The 20,803-nt window shown below is 35.0% G+C and overlaps 1 protein-coding gene across 2 annotated transcripts in view; it reads right to left on the bottom strand.

The window, feature by feature from the left end:
- The window catches only part of UNC13C (unc-13 homolog C), a 701,690-nt gene that overhangs the window by 302,575 nt on the left and 378,312 nt on the right, over positions 1 to 20,803 (bottom strand). For both annotated transcript variants that reach the window (XM_030930702.1, XM_010352869.2), the window contains exons 14-16: positions 16,074 to 16,142; positions 14,385 to 14,474; positions 9,732 to 9,860 (exon numbers count right to left, since the gene is read on the bottom strand). In XM_030930702.1, the coding sequence (XP_030786562.1) occupies positions 9,732 to 9,860; positions 14,385 to 14,474; positions 16,074 to 16,142 (288 nt within the window). The remainder of the gene's footprint in view (positions 1 to 9,731; positions 9,861 to 14,384; positions 14,475 to 16,073; positions 16,143 to 20,803) is intronic.

The raw sequence follows: 20,803 nt of genomic DNA, 5'->3' as shown, positions 1-20,803 counted from the left end.
TAATTTTCATTTAGTAATTATTAATTGATCTCTGCAGAGTGTTATATGCTACAAATTCAATAGTAAGATTAATGGAGTTTCTGTTTTCACTAAACTCAATGTTACCATGGGTATCAGACAAATAAGGTATTTTAATGTATGTGAAAAGTAAAGGGTGCTTCTGTCCACATGGTACAAGATGGCTCAAAATCAGGTCCACATTCTGTCTAGTGGAAGGGAAAAAGTAGAGGAAAGGAGGGTATTCCCTTCTCCTTCAAAAGACTATACTGAAATTTTTACACATCTATGACAAAGATATTCATTGCAGAAAAATTGGAATTGATGTGTATATTGCTGTATATGCTGTAGGCAGTTGTAAAAAATCAACAAACTGTACATACATGCATCAGCATAGATAATTCTCAAAAATTAATATTGAGCTTTAAAAATTATAGAAGAATAATTAAATTTAGACAATCTGGTTCTAGAATTAGTATATATAACAATAACACTGTATTACCTATTTCTAAAATGTATTATATCACAGGTTGATGGAGATAAAGACTGTATCACAAATAATAGATATATGTAGTAAATGTACACAAAGATGAAACTATGTTCATCAAAGCTAATAAGAAATTCATAACAGAGATTTCCTTTGAGAGAAGAAGTGAGAGAATTTGACTTGGGAGGGCAACAAAGAGTCTAAGCATATATGTGCATGTGTGTGTGTATATATCCAAAAGTTAATACAGAAATATGTTTCTACTGATTTGACATATGACTCCCACTTTTAGGTGGCACATTTCCCTCTGCATTCATGTATCTGTATCACTCATGCTGTCTTATAACAAAACACCTTCATTTGGAGAAATGATTTTCAAAAGAAATCATCACATGAATGTCAAGAACTTTCGTTTGTTCTTGTTTTTAGTTACAAACCTTCTAATCAGATTCAAAATAAGATTTTAAAAAGTCCCTAATTGTGCTTCAGAACTAAAAGTGTACACGTGTTTTAGTTAAGGCATATCTTAATACAATTTTCTTAGGTAGTCATTCAATAAACGACTTAAAATTTACCAAAATATATAAAATTAAAATACGAGCATCTTAGGCAGAAAGGTTTTATTGGTTTTTGGCATCTTCTTGTGGATGATCTCTGTGTAAACAAGTTTTGATTTCAGGGTAGGAGTGGAGGGGACTGTAGAAATCAGTTAATAAGGGTTTTCATTGTTCAACAGAAAAGTTCTTTCGCAGAGTGGTTTCCACGGAACTGAGTTAATGCTGACATTAGCTCAGCATAATTCGTTTAAAACACATTTAAAAAGAAAGTCTTATCTATCCCACTCATTCCACAATTAGGGGGTCTCTTTATGTAGATTTTATTAAAACGGATGTGTTCACACTAGCAATAGTCACTATTAATATTATCCAACTAATTCATTCTACTCTTGTTCCATGCTCCTAAAATAACCTTCAGATTACAGGTTTTATTTTCACATAGATGTTCACCCAGGAGAGTGTAAACTAAAACATTTTCAATCAGTTGGAAATGTTTATTTTTTATTTCAAAGAAACTATCGTTTGTTCTCTGACATGTCCTAAGAGCCAACACCAGTGCCTGGCATATAATAGGGCTGATGAGGTATCTGCTGGATAGACATCTATCCTAGTTTATAGATTGATCTTTTGTGTATCTCTCTGCAAGACACCAATGACCTCTGTGTACACTGACACATTGGAGATCTTAAGCTAAACTGAAGTGCAGATGCGGAGCCTGGCAATTCAGCCAAGGTAAGTCCCACCTACTGAGTGCACAGCCAGTCTCCGGAGACCACACTTCTATCTTGTTCTAACTGCAGCTTTTTCTACTTTTCTATCAAATCAATTTTCCTTTTTCATTCTAAGCATTTTATTTTTATATGGTTCTTCAAAATCCCTTTGGAAAGAGAAAGTATGATTCCACATTTAAATAATCAGAACTGTACTGTGTTTAACAGTGCTGGAATCCTTAACTTTTTCTTTCAGGCAAGGCATTATATTATCCAGAGAGGATTCAGAGCAAACAGAAGTAGCATGAATATGATGAAAAAACTAGACATGAAGAGGCTAACTAGCTTACCAAAGGCCATAATTCTAAAAAGTAGAGATGTAATTTGAACTCAGGGGTTTTAATATCAGTGATTATGTTCCTTACCATAGGTTTTAATGTAGAGTCATTGAAGGATACCATAAATAAGTAACTAAGGCACTGCTTTTTTTTTTTTTTTAATGTTATTTTTACTAGATAATTACTTTGTTTATCAACCCTACTCAGAGTCAGGTATACCACCAGGCAATGGGAATACAAAGATGAAACTCACAGTTTAGCTGGGAAGATAGGTCAAACTGATATCACATGATGCACCTAATGAATTCACCGTGATAAGTGCAGTGGTGGTGACATGTGAGGGTATTATGAGAACAGGGAACCGAAACACCAAATCCAGCTAGAAGAGGTTATAAAGACTTTCTGAAAAGGTTAGCTGAGCTGGGGTTAGCCATTAGGAGGGAAGTTTGGAGAAGTGATGCACACTCCAGGCAGGTAAATATAAGGCAGGCAAAGTCACCATGGAGTTTAATGTACTGAATCATGGAATGCAATGTGGAGATGATGTTAAAGTCAGGAGTGATAATCAGGGCTTAGACCTTAGAGGCACTGTGGATAATGGGAGAGTCTGGATTTCATCCTGTGAGTAAATGGGAAGCTGGTCAAGATTTATAAATAGGATAGTCACATAAACATGGATATATTTTAAATAGTGGGGTGGCAGGTTGGAAAAGGAGCTGAAGTTCTTTTAGTCAAAAGAAGCCAGATTGTGCTATGGTAACAAATAAATATCCAAATATCAGTAAGTTAACACAATAAAAGATTATTTCTTAAACATCCAAAGTCTGGGGCTGACTAGGCAGCCCTTCTCCACCTGGTAGCTATGCCATCTGGAATATACATCCTTCCAAGTTATTGCACTGCGGGTGACAAGATGTTTTTATGGGTTGGGACGAGAAGTGACCTTCATTTACCTTTCCCATATCTCATCATCTGGGATCCTGCCACATGACCCAGAGTAAGTGCAAGAGGCCTTAGGCAAGCATTGAGAGTCTACCACAGAATAGGGCATTTCATTCAATCTTGTTTATCATAGTTGAAATATATCTATAATTACTTACCGTATTATTTGGAGAAAAATCAGTTTATTTATTTATTCAATTCATTCAACAAATGCTTTTATGAGCACCTACTCGGCACTGTCCTAAGTTCTGTCTCTGTCATAAAAAGCAGGGGTAAAGCATTGTTCACATTACTTCCCTGCGCATCAGCTCTTCATTGGCTCTCCAGTCACATGGAGATATGTGCAAGGGGACAGAATTAGATTTAGAGGGGTGAGAAGCGTAACATGGACCAGATCATGTAGAGTTTTGTAGGACTTTGAATTTAACTTAAATGAAAGGCCTTAGAACATTCTGTGCAGAAGAGTGATATAATCTGACTTCCTTTTTTAAAAAATAATTCTGGCTGCTCTGTTGAGAACAGACATAAGGTGATGGGGTAGACACATTGAGCCCTCTTAGGAAGTTACATAGTAATCCAAGTGAACAATGATTATGGTTCTGAGCCAGGCAGGGTAGAAGCATGGATCTGGTGAAAAGTGGTCTGATTCTTGATATATTTTGAAATGAAGGTATTTAATTTTGAATTAAATAATTAGAATTTGAAGACAAGTGAGATGTACGCTATAAGACAAAAAGGTCTTAACTTGAATTCTTAGGAGCATGGAGTTGCAGCCAACTGAGGGGAGACAAGGCTTAAACATTTGAAATATTCCTAGATGGCTTCAAAAGGGTTCTAGAGAGTATTAGCCCCCTAAATAATTCAGCTCCAATGGATGCTTCCTTTCGAATTTCAAATAATAACAATGTTGATGAAAAAGTGTTTTTCCAAGATTTAAAGCGTAGCCCCAAGCATTCCCTACATTGACAAAATTTCACATAAAATCTAAGATCTATCTACCTAAAAATAAAACTAGTAAGAAAATTATGTAATTATCTTTTCTGAAAGCCAAGTTAGAAGATATTAAGTGATATTAGATTATTTTGATGTGACATAGTTCATTTACTTTTTGTTAGGGGCATGTTTGCTTTATGGGAACTACCTACGAAGCTCTCTTACAGAAATAAACTGCTTGTTTATTATTGTCGTTGTTATTATTTATGTATTAGAAAGACATCAAGTAAGGTATGCCACTTTACTTTGGCAGTTTAATTCATCCACTGAGTATTAATTAGTAGATGAGGAAATGATAAAGATTCTCTCTTTGACCAAACTTTAGTCAAACTCTTCTGAGCTCTCTTTTTAACCAGACCTCAACTTTTGAGCTCCCATGTTAGTTTCTGCATTGACTAATTTAGCAAGAATCTTCTCAGTTTAGCCAGAATTGTTCATCCTTGATATCTGATCACACTTTGATATCTGATCAGGTTTCCTTCCTCCACAGTGCTTCCGGTGATATTTGATCACCCTGGTCTGCCTTCAGCAAGAATCCCATCAGATCTGTTGGCTAGGATCCCCCCTTACCCCAAATGTTACCTCTTAGTAATTTCTATCCATTAAGTCCTTCCCCTTAACTCAGCTCCTTGGCTATAAATTCCCACTTTTCCTTGTGGTATTCACAGTTGAGCCCAATTTCTCTTCTACTATAAAATCCCATTGCGGTAGCCTTCCTGTGTAACTATTGTAATAGTCCTCTTTGAATAGTCTGCCTTACCATTCTGTAATGGGTGTAATGAATAAGTTTTTCTTTAACAAAGATCATATCGGAGCTGGATTTTGATGAAAGCAGGGAAGGAGGGAGAGTTTTTTTAGGTATATAGAACAAAATGCATAAATGCAGGGATGTGAAAAAGGATGACTGATTCATGGAAATTATAAAATTTAGCGCTCATGAGATCAGAGCAGTTTGGTTCAGGAGTGTGAGGAGTAAGAAACTGAACCTGGTGAAGTCTAGTAAGATTGATTATGAAGTTATGCATGGGGCCAGGCGTGGTGGCTCACGCCTGTAATCTCAGCACTTTGAGAGACTGAGGCAGGTGGATCCCCTGAGGTCAGGAGTTTGAGACCAGACTGGTTAACATGATAAAACCCTGTCTCTACTAAAAATACAAAATAAGTCAGGCAAGGTGGTGGGTCTCTGTAATCCCAGTTACTCAGGTGGCTGAGACAGCAGAATCACTTGAACCCAAGAGGCGGAGGTTGCAGTGAGCCGAGATTGCGCCACTGCACTCCAGTCTGGGTGACAGAGCAAACCATTGTCAAAAAAAAAAAAAAAAAAAAAGTTATGCATGGGTAATTACATGGTACAATAAAAAGTTTCAATCTTAGCCTTTAGGTAAAATAAAGATAATGATGTTGAAAAATTTAAAAGAATTGAAAGAGCCCTATGGGAGGAAGATGGAAAGCAGAGATTAGACAAAGAAAAGTCATTAGAAAACTACTCACGGGGAAATACAATTGAGAACCAATTTAGCTCCTAGTAATCCTGGACGACCAAGTTTTAAAACTAGAGCCTATCTAACAGAGTTGATAAGCTAAAGTTATGAACAAGTATGTGGTTATATATTGTTTTGCTTATAGAACGCCAAACTCAGCTTAATATGTTTTCTTATAAAGCAAAAAACAAGCAAACAACAACAACAAAAAAAACAGTGACCCCAGAAATATATCATACTATATAAAACCTAGTTAAAAATTCAGTTTGGAAGAGTCTTACTTGCCTTCATCTAACATTTGCTTTCTAGAATTTGCCTCTCCCAAGTAAACAGAATGTTTCATGGATAATCACACAAATTTTAATATCTAGTGGAGCAAGTGCACTATTCAGGAAAGGATAGGCAGTAGACATATTTTTTTTAAAAAAATAGAGATAGGGTTTTGCTGTGTCACCAAGGCTGGAATGCAGGGGAGCTATCATAGTTCACTCTAACTTCCAATTCCTGGGCTCACTCTAACCACCTTAACCTTCTAAGTAGGTGTGACTATAGACACATACCACCACACTCAGCTAATTAAAAAAAATTGTAGAGATAGGGTCTCACTATGTTGCCCAGATTACCCAAGCTAGAATACATTTGTAAAAGTCAATTTTATAGAAGTAATAGCTATATATGTCATAGTATGCATTAGAAAACTTCAATATAACAAAAAAGATGTGTCATCAAGAGGGAAGTAATCTATGAAATCCACATAACCACAAAAGGATTAGGATCCACATTTTTAGATTTTTCTATAAATTAATAAGCAATAGACAAGCAAACCAAGAGAAACACACACAAAAGACTGACAGGCAATTCATAGAACATAAAATTCAAGCGTTCATTGATCATATGTGAAAATATTTCAAACTCACCAATATTAGAATAGTGTTCATTTCCAAAGGACAAGAAAGGAGTGGGATGGGATTGGGAAATACAAAGCAAAATACTATTTTATGTGTAATGTTTAATGTCTTTAAATAAGAGCAGAGAAATACTGGAAAATGTCAACATATGGTTATGGCTAGTAGGTAGTAAGCATATACATGTTTGATTTGCTTTCTATATTTTCTTTTGTATTCCCGAAATTTTAAAAAATAATTTCAACATTTATTTTAGATTCATGAGGTACATATGTAAGTTTGTTACATGAATATATTGTGTGATGCTGAGGTTTGGGGTACGACAGATCCCCTTACCATAGGACCCAACAGTTAGTTTTTTAAGCCTTCTCCCATTGCCAATAGGCCTAGTTTCTATTGTTCCCATCTTTATAAGCTCTCACTTATAAGTGAGAATATGCAGTATTTAGTTTCCCTTTCCTGCATTATTTTGTTTAGGATAATGGTCTCCAGACGCATCCATGTTGCTGCAAAGGACATTATTTCATTCTTTTTTTATGGCTACATAGTATGCTGTGGTATGTATATACCACATTTTCTTTATCCAGTCTACCACAGATGGGCACCTAGATTGATTCCATGTCTTTGCTTTTGTGAATAGTGCCGTGATGAATATATGAGTGCATTTATCTTTTTGTAGAAAAACTGATCTTCTTTTGTATAGATTCTCAGTAATGGAATTGCTAGGTCTAACGGTAGTTCTGTTTTAAGATTTTTGAGAAATCTCCATACTGCTTTCCACAGTGGCTGAATACATTTATATTCCCACCAACAGTGTATAAGCATTCCCTTTTTTCTGCAGCCTTACTAGCATGTATTGTTTTTTGATGTTTTAATAATAGTCATTCTGCATGCTTATAGATGTGTAGAATCAATATTGTGAAAATGACCATACTGCCAACAGCAATCTACACATTCAATGCAATTCCCATCAAAATACCACCACAATTCTTCACAGAACTAGCAAAAACAGTCTGAAAATTCATATGGAACCAAAAAAGAGCCCACATAGCCAAAGCAAGACTAAGCAAAAGGAACAAATCTGGAGACATCACATTACCTAACTTCAAACTATACTATAAGACCATAATCACCCAAACAGCATGGTACTGGTATAAAAACAGGCACATAGACCAATGGAAGAGAATAGAGAGCACATAAATAAACCCACATACTTACAGCCAATTGATCTTTAACAAAGCAAACAAAAACATAAAGTGGGGAAAGAATACCCTATTCAACAAATAGTGCTGGGAAAATTGGTAAGCCACACGTAGGAAAATGAAACTGGATCTTCATCTCTCATCTTACACAAAAATATACTCAAGATAGATCAAGGAACTTAAATCTAAGACCTGAAACTATAAAAATTCTAGAAGATAACATCAGAAAAACTCTTCTAGACATTGGCTTACCCAAGACTTAATGACCAAGAACCCAAAAACAAATGCAACAAAAACAAAGATAAATAGGTGGGATTTAAGAGCTTCTGTGCGGCAAAAGGAACACTCAGCAGAGTAAACAGTCAACCCACAGAGTGGGAGAAAATCTTCACAATCTGTACATCTGTCAGAGGACTAATATCCTGAATCTACAAGAACCTCAAACAAATTAGTAAGAAAAAATTATTATCAGAAAGTGGGCAAAGGACATGAATAGACAATTCTCAAAAGAAGATATACAAATGACCAACAAATACATGAAAAAATGCTCAACATCACTAATGATCAGGGAAATAGAAATCAAAAGCACAATGCAATACCACATTACTAATGGAAGAATGGCCATAGTAAAAACAAAACAAAAAAAAATGTTGTCATGGATGCAGTGAAAAGGGAACACTTCTACACTGCTAATGGAATGTAAACTAGTACAACCACTTTGGAAAACAGTGTGGAGATCCCTTAGAGAACTAAGAGTAGAACTACCATTTAATCCAGAAATCTCACTACTGGGTATCTACCCAGAGGAAAAGAAGTCCATGCACAAAAAATATACTTGCACATGCAGGTTTATACCAGCACAATTTACAGTTCCAAAAATATGGAACCAGCCTAAATGCCCATAAATCAATGAGTGAATAAAGAAACTGTGATATCTATATCTACATCTATATCTATCTCCACATAATGGAATACTACTACTCAGCCATAAAAAGGAATGAACTAATGGCATTCACAGCAACCTAGATGGAACTGAAGACTATTATTCTAAGTGAAGTAATTCAGGAATAGAAAGCCAGACATTGTATGTTCTCACTCATAAGTGGGAGCTAAGCTATGAGGATGCAAAGGCATGAGAATGATACAATGGACTTTGAGGACTCTGGGGAAAGGGTCAGAGGGATGTGAGGGATAAAAGACTACAAATTGGGTTCGGTGTGTACTGCTTGGGTGATGGGTGCACCGAAATCTCACAAATCACCACAAAAGAACTTACGTAACCAAATACCACTTGTTCCCCAAAAACCTATGGAAATAAAAATTTAAAATAATAATAATAATAGCCATTACTACTGGTGTGAGATTGTATCTCAATGTGGTTTTGATTTAAATTGTGTTTTTGAAATATTTCTTAATAAATTAACATATAGGCCAGGCACAGTGACTCATGCCTATAATCCCAGCACTTTGGGAGGCTGAGGCAGGTGCATCACCTGAGGTCAGAAGTTTGAGACCAGCCTGCTAACATGGAGAAACCCCATCTCTACTAAAAAAAAAAAAAAAAAAAAAAAAAAATTAGCTGGGCATGGTGGCTCATGTATGTAATCCCAGCAACTGGGGAGCCTAAGGCAGAAGAATTGCTTGAACCCAGGAGGCGGAAGTTACTGTGAGCCGAGATTGTGCCACTGCACTCCAGCCTGGGCGACAGAGTGAGACTCCTTCTCAAAAAATAAATAAATGAAATAAAATGATATGGGAGGCAGTGTGAGTTAGGGGAAGAACATAGAAACGGCAGTTGGAATCCTAATGTGTAGTCCCAAATCTTCCACCTACCCACTGTGTGACCTTGAGAAAATCTCTTCAATTTTCTGAAACTGATTCTTCAGCTAAAACCTTAAACGATATGTGCCTTTACTACATAAAGTTATTGTAAGGAGTGAATTAGTTCATGTATGCGAAAGTGATATTCAAATGTGAAGAAAAGATATGGAAATTCTCAAATTTGCAGTTAATATGAAATTAAATGAACATACTTTTCTATTTACTCTCATGCTAAACGTATTGAAACAGATATTAGAAACAAAAGTGGGGATTATAAAAGACATACATATTTTCTTACCGGGTCTATTAGCTGGGAGTAGAGTTCATGGCAATTGTCAAAAATATACTTGTATGTAGAATCCAGGCAAGCCCTTACACAGTCTTTCACCACCATGCTTGCTTTTGGGGGGCTTTGCAGCTCCAGAACCTGACAGACAAAGACAGACGCTTATTTTCTCAAATGCAACAATAACACATTGTAATCTAGTAGAAACTACTCAAATATATATTCAATAAAGACTTTTAGTTGATTTTTCTATGTTCAGTAAGTGTCATCTTATCATGTGGTTTTAAACATGTAAACATTTCAACTTTCCGATATAAAAACTTATTGAAAATGATAATGGTTGTAAACACTCAAATAACAACACTTAACGTGACCAGTTAATAGTTCATGCATTCTTTGATTTCATTCCATTCCATCACTCAACAAATATTTATTGCTTCCTATATGCCAGATAATGGTGATACAGCAATGAACGATAGAAATAAAAATCCCTTTCCTCATGGGCTTAAGTTCAAGTAGATAATAAACAAAATAAATATATAAGATATATTACATGATGATGCATGTTGAAAAGTAAAACAGAAGAAGGATAGGAAGTGTTCCAATGGAATAGAACTAATACAATAAACAGCAATGGTAAATGAAGATGTAGGGTGAGAACAAGGGGAAACTACATATAGATGATTATAAGAATCTTAGCTTTTAGTGAGGTGGGAAGGAATTGGATAGTTTAAGCGTAAGAGCAAAATGGCCTAATTTTAGCATAATAACTATCTTTTATAAGGCTCCCTTATGCTGCCTTAAAGTGGGCTATGAAAAAAATAGAAAGACCAATTTTGAGAATAATGTTAAAATTTAGTCTAGTGAAGATGATGCTTGATCAAGGTGGTAGGATTATAAATTATTAGAAGAAATCATATTCTGGTAAATTTTAGAAAAAAAGAGCGAACAGGATTTCCTGACAGACTGGATGACTTGTGTGAGAGCTGCAGTTGTCCCCTGTATTTTAGCCTCAGCAACTGTTATAAGGGAGGTGACTTCAATTTAAATGGGAAAAACTGTGTATGGGAGCTCCGGAGCTCAATTCTGAACAGTTTAAGAAGCCTATTAGGCATATACATGAATTTCAAGAAGGTATTTGGAAAAATGAATCTACAGTTGTGGAGAAGTTCTGGTTAGAGATATAAATTTGGAAATTATTATCTTATAGAAGAATGTAAAGAAACAACACTGGTTGAGTATGGATAGTGAAGAGAAGAGGTCCAAGAAATAAATCCAGTTAAATCTTACATAATTCTAAATCTGTGACAACAGACAAATGAGAAAGAATAAAGCAGTAGAGAGTCCCGCCCACCCCCACAAGAGCCAATGTTATAGGCGGGAAATAAAACATGCGATGTTGACAAATCATTTTTGGGAAGTGAGAGAGTAAAAGTCTGATTGCAGTGTGGTCAAAAACTAAGGACACAGTTGAAGTTTTAATATTGTTAAAATGTCAGTTCTCTCCAGATTGAGCTATAGATGAAATGAAACCTCAATTAAAATCCCAGAAAGAATGATAATCACCTATACAACTGTGAAAAATAAAGAAACGAGGTGGGATGCACATTATCTTTTTTTTATGATTTGCTATGAGTTCACAGTAATCAAGACAGGATGGTAGTGGTGGATGTACAAACAATTGAACAGTATAGAGAGTTCAGAAACAGACCCATACATACATGGTCAATTTAATTTTTTACAATAATACAAAAACAATTTAATGGAGAAAGGAAAATCTTTCTAATAAATGCTGCTGGAACTCTTAAACATAAATATGTAAAATGTTATCCCTGATTCACACTTTATACCTTATACCAAACAAAAACCACCACCAAAAAAATTCCCAAAATTCTAAATAAAACATATGCCCAAATATAAAAGGTAAAACCAATCTTTTAGAAGAAACACACCAAAAAACCTCTTTGTGATGTTGGTTTAACCAAGAGCACTATCCATAATTAGAAAAAAAAAATGATAAAGTAGACCAAAATTTAAAACTTGCTATATGATATATTTTTAAGACAATTAAAAGGCAAGGCACAAACAAGGCAAAAATAATAGCAAATCATATATCTGGCAAAAAATTGTATCCAAAACATACAAAAACTCTCAAAACTCAAGACTATTGTATTCTTGAAAAATGCAAGAAAGCAGATTTTAAATATTCTCCTCACAAAAATGAAAACTTTGTGAGGTAATGCATATGTTAATTAGCTAGATTTAGCCATCCTGCAATGTATATATATTTTAAAACAACATGTTGTACACAATAAATACATGCAATTTGATCAATCAATTTAAAATAATTAAAATTAAATTGCCCTTAACAGTAAGAAAGCCAGCTAACAAATACGGGTAAAAATTTCAACATTCTTCACAAAAGAAGATATTCAGATAGCAAGTCAACCCCCCAAAATTCTCAATATTATTAATTTTTAGACAAAATTAATACATTAAGATAATGCAACATCACTTCTACTAGAATAATACATACATACACACATACATACACACATACATACATACATACATACATACATAACATGGAAAATCCCAAGAGTTTTGCTAGAGGATGCAGAAGAATTGGGACTCTCACACACTGCTGCTGAGGATTTAACCCAAGGAGCATAAAAACGTATGTTTACAACAATAATCCCATGCTTATTTAAAATAGTTTTATTTGTAATAAACCAAAATTGGAAATAACTCAGATACCTGTCAGTGAGGGAATGGATAAATTGGTAGTACATGTATAACAAAGAATTACTACATAGCAATTAACAGTAGTGGATTGTTGATACACTCAACACCAATGAATCTCTATTGTGTTATGGTACATTGTGTACAATTTCATTTACATGATGTTCTAGGAAAGGCAAACCTATAGGCAAAGAACAAATCAGTGGTTACCAGCATGTGGGAGAAGGGTTGACAACAATGGTGTAGCACAAGGAAATTGTGTAGGCTCATGGAACTATTCTGTATCTTATTGCTCTGGTGGTTATATAACTACACATTTATCAAAACTAATAGGACTGTGCAACAAAAGAGTGATTTTTACTCTCTGCAATGAGAAAAAAGGATAACAGAAGAAGCAAATTTGTCCAAAGGATAATATGAGGAAATTAACTGGAAGGAAATGTACAGATGACTATTTCAAGGAGTTTTGCTATTAAGGGAAATGAACTGGGGTAGTAGCTATAGAAGAAAGTGAAGCTGAGTGGTATTTTGAAGACTGTAAAATCAATAGCACATACATAGGGGAAAGCTGACAATTCAGGAAAGTGGAGAGGATTGCTGGACCAGTATTTTAGTGCACAAGAGAAGAAAAAATCAATTGCACAAGTAGAAGAGACCACATTTTCTAAGAAAACAGGCTCACCAATAGTAAAAAAGAAAGAATATGTGGACACATACAAGGAAGTACCTACTGGGGTAGGTGGTGGGAGTGTGTGATTGGAACTTGAGGATGCTCCTCTTTCTTTCCTCCTATTTTTTTTTTTTTTTTCATTGAAATAGGAAGCGAAGTCATCAGCTGGTAGTGAGGGTTGGGGAAGAGTAGTTACAAGTTTAAGGAGATAGTGTTTTTAATCAAGGTGGCATGGCAGATGGGTAGCACCATGCTGGCACGCCCCACCCTCACTCCCATTCCTCACTCCTCAGTGTCAATGGCAGATGTCACTTGTCAATCTAAGTCAACTTGATTGGGTCTCGCCACCATTATTTGCACAATGTTCCAGTATCTACTGACAGTAGATTAGAATTGATGTAAATTCTATTTATCCTAGTCACCTAGTTGGCCTGATTTTAAACCAAATGAATTTTAATTCAACTTTAAAGAATCTAAATGAGCACTGATATACTATGGTTTCCCTTTGTGTCTCTCTTTCACTACAAAATGCCACTTTTAGAGGTTCTAGTGAAAAAAATTATGGGCAAACGCTAAGAAAAACAATTGTTTCTATATAGGAATTTTCTGAATAAGCATCGTAATACTCTCTTTCAAAGAGCATTTATTTTAGCCCATAGCCTGGCAAGTAGTTTCTGAAAATGCTTTACATAAGTTGCACTGCAAGCCAGAACTATGACTGCAGAGAAATTGCAATTAAAGCAGAAATGATATATCTAAAAAGAAATACCTGGTGTGTAGGGCCTAGCCAATGATACCAATTAGATAGGTGATCAAATATATTCCTACATAGACATTCCCAGTGCTGAAAATGGAAGTTGCCACAATTGGGGTAAACTTAAAAGAGTCAGCCACTTTCTTGTAGCAAACAAGTTAGCAAAACATCTAAGTTAAAACTAAAATTAGAAATGAACTCCATTTCCATTGGAAATTTTTTAAGTGCCACATCCACTTACTAGAGAGCTTTATCTAAGACAGATTTAACTGAGAACTAAATTAGAGCCAAATGTATCAGAGTATTTTAAATGTCTAGGATAATCTCTTCTTCACTATACCTTATATTGGAAGATTCATTTAGTTCAGTCAAAGATAGTACAGCTTAATCAATGGGGTTGACACAGTACTTGATCAAGAGGAGGGTAAAGCAAGACTTTACCAGGGGATGAATGTGTTCTATGCCACACCAAAACAGTGACAGAAATAAAATGAGATACCTTCATCCTAAAAAAGGTGATACTTGTTAACAGGTCAACAGTTGATTTCAGGTCTTGCAGCCTTTCAGTATTGCTTGCAGGAAAGTTTTCCTGGTTAATCAGGAAACAGAAAATGGATAAGGTTGTCAGTAGTAAATCTCCAGTGGGAAAATAAAGTAAAATTAGCTTCTCATAAAAGAAAATGGAAAGTAAACTGTATACAATTTCTAAAATACCCCTAAAGTATTCTTAAAATATTTTTATCATAAAACATTATAGAATATAAACAATTTGGAAATACTATATTTTTATACTCTTGGAAAGCTGCACTCTTCTATTTATAGTTACAATGCAATAAATGCAAAACAATATCATTATTACAATGTTATGATGTTATTAATGCTTGCTTCTAAAATAGTCTTGCTACTAAAAGGAAGAAGTGTAGCATACATAGGAAAAATTTTTCATGATTTTCTCAAGATAAGTATTTTTTAAAAAATACTTCAGAAATTATACATGTGCTGCATTTACTTTTAGTCACAAAAAACTTTAAAAGTTAAAAAAATAAGTTTGCATCATATAGTCTTTCCTGAAATACTATGGATTTTAACAAAAGGCTTCTTTTAGCAAGGTTTGATGAGAAGTATCATTTGAAAATACAGATGTTCATAATTTGAAGGAATGAAAAGTTATAATTATAAAATGTTTGAACTAAGAAACAATTTTTACTTTGGTCAATTTCACATATTAACATGCTTTTCTAAAGCGCCATTAGGAAACCCACAGCTAATTACGAGATATTCATGAACTTGAACAGGGTTAGTGTGCTTATGATGAGGTAGTGAATGAGGTGACTTCAGGCCCTTGTTGCCCCCAAATATCTCTCTCAATGGCTTAATGGTTGTCCTCTTCTCATTAGGTTTGGTATTACAACTTCCATAAGTATGCAATTAAAGTATCTGTCAATAAGAGACTAATTAAAAAGGAATGCATGGGAGATAGATATGTTCAAACAAGAAAAGACGTTTAGGATAAATTGTTAAAGAATGTAAGATATAAGAGAGCATGTATTCGTTATCACCATAGACATTTTGTAACAAAAATTTGTAACTAAATTTTTGTAACTAAAATATGTTGTAACTAAAATTATATGTGTGTATATTTATGCACATATACACATGAATATATTTGTGGTATGTGTATGTGTTTCCCCAGGAGGTGATATGTAGAATCGTTGACAATGAATTCTGTGCAACTTTGCATGGTACTCTTGGTACCCTAATCCAGGAGGAAAGAGAATGAAGCAGTAAATTAAGTAGGAAGCTCAGAAATTGAGGAAGTATCAGCGGAATATTTCAGTAACAAAGGATGAGCTTTCAGAATGAGGACTGGGCCATAGTCTACTTTATGAATTAGCTGAGGGTCATTGAATCTGATGGCTATTTTAGAAATTACAAAATTAAAGCTGCATGTGCGCGCGCGCGCACACACACGCACACACACACACACACACACACACACACGAGTATTGTTGTATTCTACGTAGGGTAAAGAATCTGAACAACAAAGGGATTATTTCTAAGGGTGACAGCACCTGAGATCAATATTTTTATTTTTCTATTCCATGATGGGTGATTTTTATATGGCAAGAAATTATCTAGACCAAACATAGCAGTTTGTTTTCTTTTATGCAAGTAAATTTCTACATACCCTATACTTTGACAGATCAATCCTCAGAGAGTTATGCAACTGGTCCAGTAGTTTTATGAATTTTTCCCTCTGTACAAAGCAAACACAAAATAGGAGAATGGAAATAAATGACCACTCTAGAGGCCTCATAATAATTCTGAGTTTTGTCTCTATTTTATAGAAAGTAAGGATCAGATATATGACTTGTCCAAGATCATAAAGTTACTATGTGGCATAGCAGTGATTCAAACTCAGGTCTCTTTGACACCAAATTCATGTTCTTTTCAATAAGTCACACTTCCTCTCTATGATGAATGAGAAATGTGTAATTGTTCTAACAAAGTATCTAGAGACTTGCATTTTGTAGAAAGAGATCAGACAAATAAATTGCCAGTACATTTCTCTATGTGCAATAATTCACAACAATACAATGTATCAGCAAGAGAAAATGCAACACATTCTTCTTTTTATTCCTGTATTTCATGCCCCTTCTCCAGACAATATATTACAGTTTTTTACACTTCTCCCTCCTACGGAAGTGGGAGCAGGTGTTGTTTTTGTCAAAACCAATTTCAAAAAAATTTTCTTTTTGGAAGCAAATGTAGACTTTATAATCTGAAAGGATCAATTGCTTTTAAAGGCTGTGTATGATTTAGTGCTAAAATTAGTATAAAAATGCAGCCAAAAAACTGCTGTTGCTTCCACTTGATGCAGTATCAGTGTTGAACTGTCCTCTTCACAGAAGTATTTGAAGATGGTGAGAATAAAGAGTTTTTCTCTTATTAAGTGTATGGTTAAAGTTGGATGGATTAAATAAAAACAAAATCAAAACACAAAAGTCACACTTGCAAACCTTAGTACCACTCCACTATTCTGAATTGCAGTTTTCTCATCAAAAATAAAAAAAAAAAAATGGGAGAGGTAAGATTAAATGACATAAAATGTCCCTGCCAACATCAATATTCTGTAAACACCAAACTGCACCTTGGAGGATATTGACAAAAATGAAAACTTTTCCCAGTAGTTTCACATAGGAGGTGGATTTATGGGGTATATAAGTCACTGATCTTGATGGAGTGAGCTGAATATTAACAAGAGGTGGTAAACTGTTCCTAAGCTGAAACTCTAATTTTCTGAATGAACTGCCATCATCAGATTTATACATCAGTGAAGAAAGTTCGAGTATCATCTCTGTGTTAACCTCTGTGGAGGCAATAGAGGAGCCTGAGAAATGCGTCCTGCCTTCCAGAAGCATGCAATCTTGTTAGGCAGGTTAAGACCCTTTATCCCAACAAAGCTACAGAAAATACAGATGAGCTGAATGTCTTAGATCTTTCTCTGCCACTCTCCATTATACCTTCCCAGGGGATGAGGCAAGCTATGCAGTCCTTTCTTAACTCTCCAACTTCCATGCATTTGGGTTGGTGGCCCTCAATCCAGATAGAAAAAGAGAAGAACCACTAAAATAATTAGGCCACAGTAAAGTTAATCATTCAGATGGTTATCAAAGTGAGTGTGATTCGTATCACATCTCTGGATGCCTCATCTTATCTCTGTGATTGGCACAAATCATCAAGACGGTTGAAGTGACTATCAACCATACTATGGCCCAAATCATTGTCCCTCTTATACTCACTGGGGCAAATGGTGCTGGTTGTCTGCCCAATATCCATTCTTCCACTGCTTCTTACTAAAAGAATATCATATGTAAATGTGCCCATATGAAATGCTCACCTTCTCAGAGCTCTTTTCCTCCAAGGATGACCACATGACATAGTTTGGCCAATGAGATGCAGACAGCTTATTAAATAAAATAGACCCAGCTACCATACCACCAACGACTTACTGTTTTGAAATATTTAAAAAGAGTGCTTGGCAGATAGTGTTTGTTACATTAGTGATTGCTGTATCATTCTTTGTTAGGTATACCTTTCAGACTTTTTAACTTTTGCCCTTTGTGCTTCTTCCCTTTTCCCACCTAAAACTCTAACAGCCTCCAGAAGATAGAGCACTTATTTCATGCCCATTAGATGAAAATGGAAAGAATGAATGGAGAAAAAAGGATTGCCTACATCCATCCTACCCCTACTGCCCACTGTTTTAAAAGATTACAATACTGAGTAGCTATACCAGCTCTGAATTCCTTACCTCTGAACTTAGTTTCCATGGGTGGGGGAGCAAAGGGGGAAATCTTATTAAGTTAAATGTATTTAGTGAGTTTCTGTTTCACGCAGTTGAACAGAATTCTGACTGATACAAACCCCACATTTGGTTTCCCTACCTAGTCTTCGGTGCCCAGCTGGAAAATTTATATTCAAGGAAAATAGAAAACTGTGAAGAAAACTGCTGGGCTTCTTGTCACTGAATCCAGAACAACATCAGATGATGTGAAATTAAAAGTACGCTGCTGATTGAATTTTTACAGAGATTCTTTAAACAGCAGGACAGCCTGAAATTTAATTTTATTTACAACAATTTCTATTTAACCAGAATGAGATTGCCTTTGCAGAGCAGAGGAGGCCTACTGCCTGTAGGGTGTGATTTGAGGAATAACGAAAGACTGGGTGATTAAAATATGTTTCCCCGAGGGACATGGCACAATATCTAAAACTGCCACATTATTCAGTTTTTTTATTAAATAAGGTCCACATATGTCTAGTAGGGGCAAATCAATAATAAAAATAATAATAAATATTATAATAGGTTCACAAATACAGTTAGAAAGAATAAAATCCAGTGTTTGGTAACACAAAGGGCAACTATAGTTAACAATAATTGGTCATGTATTTCAAAATAACTAAAAGAGTGGAATTGGAAAATTCCCAACATGAAGAAATGATAAATGCTTGACATGACAGATATTCCAGTTATTCTGATTTTATCATTACATATCGTATGCATGTATCAAAATTTATCTTGTACCCCATAAACACGTACTACTACTATGTATCCAATTAGAAATTTAAATAATTTTTTAAAATAAATAAAAGGTAAATCCAAGCAAAAAAAGACCCCAAGTTGGTTTAATTAGTTGACCAGAATAACTAGACCAGGGATTGGTAAACTGTCTACAAAGGGCTAGTTAGTAAATATTTTTCACTTTGCCAACCCTGTCTCAAGTATTCAGTCTGATACTGTAGCACAGTAGCTGCCAGAGACAATATGTAAACTAATAGGCATGATTGTTTTCCAATGAAACTTGATTTATGGATGTGAAAATTTGAATTTTAGATAGTTTTAATGTGTCACAAAATAACAGTCTTTAAAAATTTTTTTCAACATTAGAAAATATTTTTAAAAATATTCTTAGCTTATGGGCCTTACAAAACCAGTTGGTGAGTTGGTGGACTGCATTTGGCCCACGGGCAGGGGGAAGAGGCAGTTGCTCCCCTGACTGTGCACCTTCAGGAAGTTTCCACCAGGATTTGGGGAACTGTGGAAGCAAAAGCTCTTGTAAGGAAGGAGTATGATAACTTCTGCTTCACTCTCAGCTTCTCTCATTATTTTCTTTCTTTCTTTCTCAAAGTCTGGCTTCAACAGCAGGGATGAATTTAACCAGAAGCTAATGATGCTTAAGCTCCTCAGCCCTCACCTGCTTCAGCACCCCTGGGAGGAGCTTGCCATGTATTCATGCTATCTTAGATTTTTGTAAAATTTTCAGGAATAAGATAAAAATAATTCAGAACACAACAAGCAAATTGTAATACTTTTTTTCCAGATCATACCAAAAACAGCAATTCATTAAGAAAGACACTTCAAACAGAAGTAATGCATAGGCAATTTTGATAATTTTAAAATAATTCAATTAGTGTTAAACATATGAACAGACTGGACATACATTTACAGCACTTATTGATTTGAGATTAATTCTGATACCAAGAGAAATATCATATAATTATGGAATACCACTAAAATGATGCTTTCAATGACAAAATAATTAATGAATTTCACCAATTCAAAGTATATTTAAAGAGTCCCTTCACAGGAAAACTTGAAAAGCATTGAAATGTTATTGTTCACTGATCAAGACATCCTTACCTTCCCCTCAGCCTGGCTAGACAGGCTTCTTCCTGACTCTAGGTCTCAACCTCCATTTTCTTAAAGCATTTTATTTAGAAAACTTTTAATTATAAATTCTTTTTCTGCCCCTTCACATGGAAATATTTTGTAAAGCCTCTTGCCGGTTTCATAATCCAAGAATGTCTTCCTGAAAGACTTGGGAACCTTCCCTTTGAAATGTAATCATCAAGGAGAGAGCACTCCTACCTCTGACCCTACTTGGGAAGATAGGAGCCTAACTTCCATAGCTGTAATTAGCAAATGAAGATGGCCTAATTGCAGAAGAAAAAATGGCAGACTCAAAATTACTCAGTGCACTGGTTACATCCCATTGATCAACCTTTCCACTATCACCCTTCACTACTTTCTCCTTATTTTAGTCCTGCCTTTCATTTCAGTGGAGTTGAGCTCTAACTGAGCTCTGACCTCTCTCCCCTATTGCAATAGCCTTGAATAAAGTTCACTTTGCCTGTTCAACTTTGTCAGCTGTAATTTTTGCTTTTATATCATATATAAAAAATAATTGGTGTTTTCCCAAATTTTGTGAATATTACTAAAATGCCTGTGGCATTGTGAAAGTGAAACAAACTCTGCTAAGGTGTTCATTTAAAAAAGTCAACTCTGCTAAGTAAAAAAAAAATTATAAAAATAATATTTCAATTTTTTGTCATATGAAGTGATCAAAGAAAATG

Source organism: Rhinopithecus roxellana, chromosome 5 (assembly GCF_007565055.1).
Source record: "Rhinopithecus roxellana isolate Shanxi Qingling chromosome 5, ASM756505v1, whole genome shotgun sequence".
Taxonomy (NCBI): domain Eukaryota; kingdom Metazoa; phylum Chordata; class Mammalia; order Primates; family Cercopithecidae; genus Rhinopithecus; species Rhinopithecus roxellana.
This window is presented reverse-complemented; position numbering and strand designations above follow the sequence as displayed.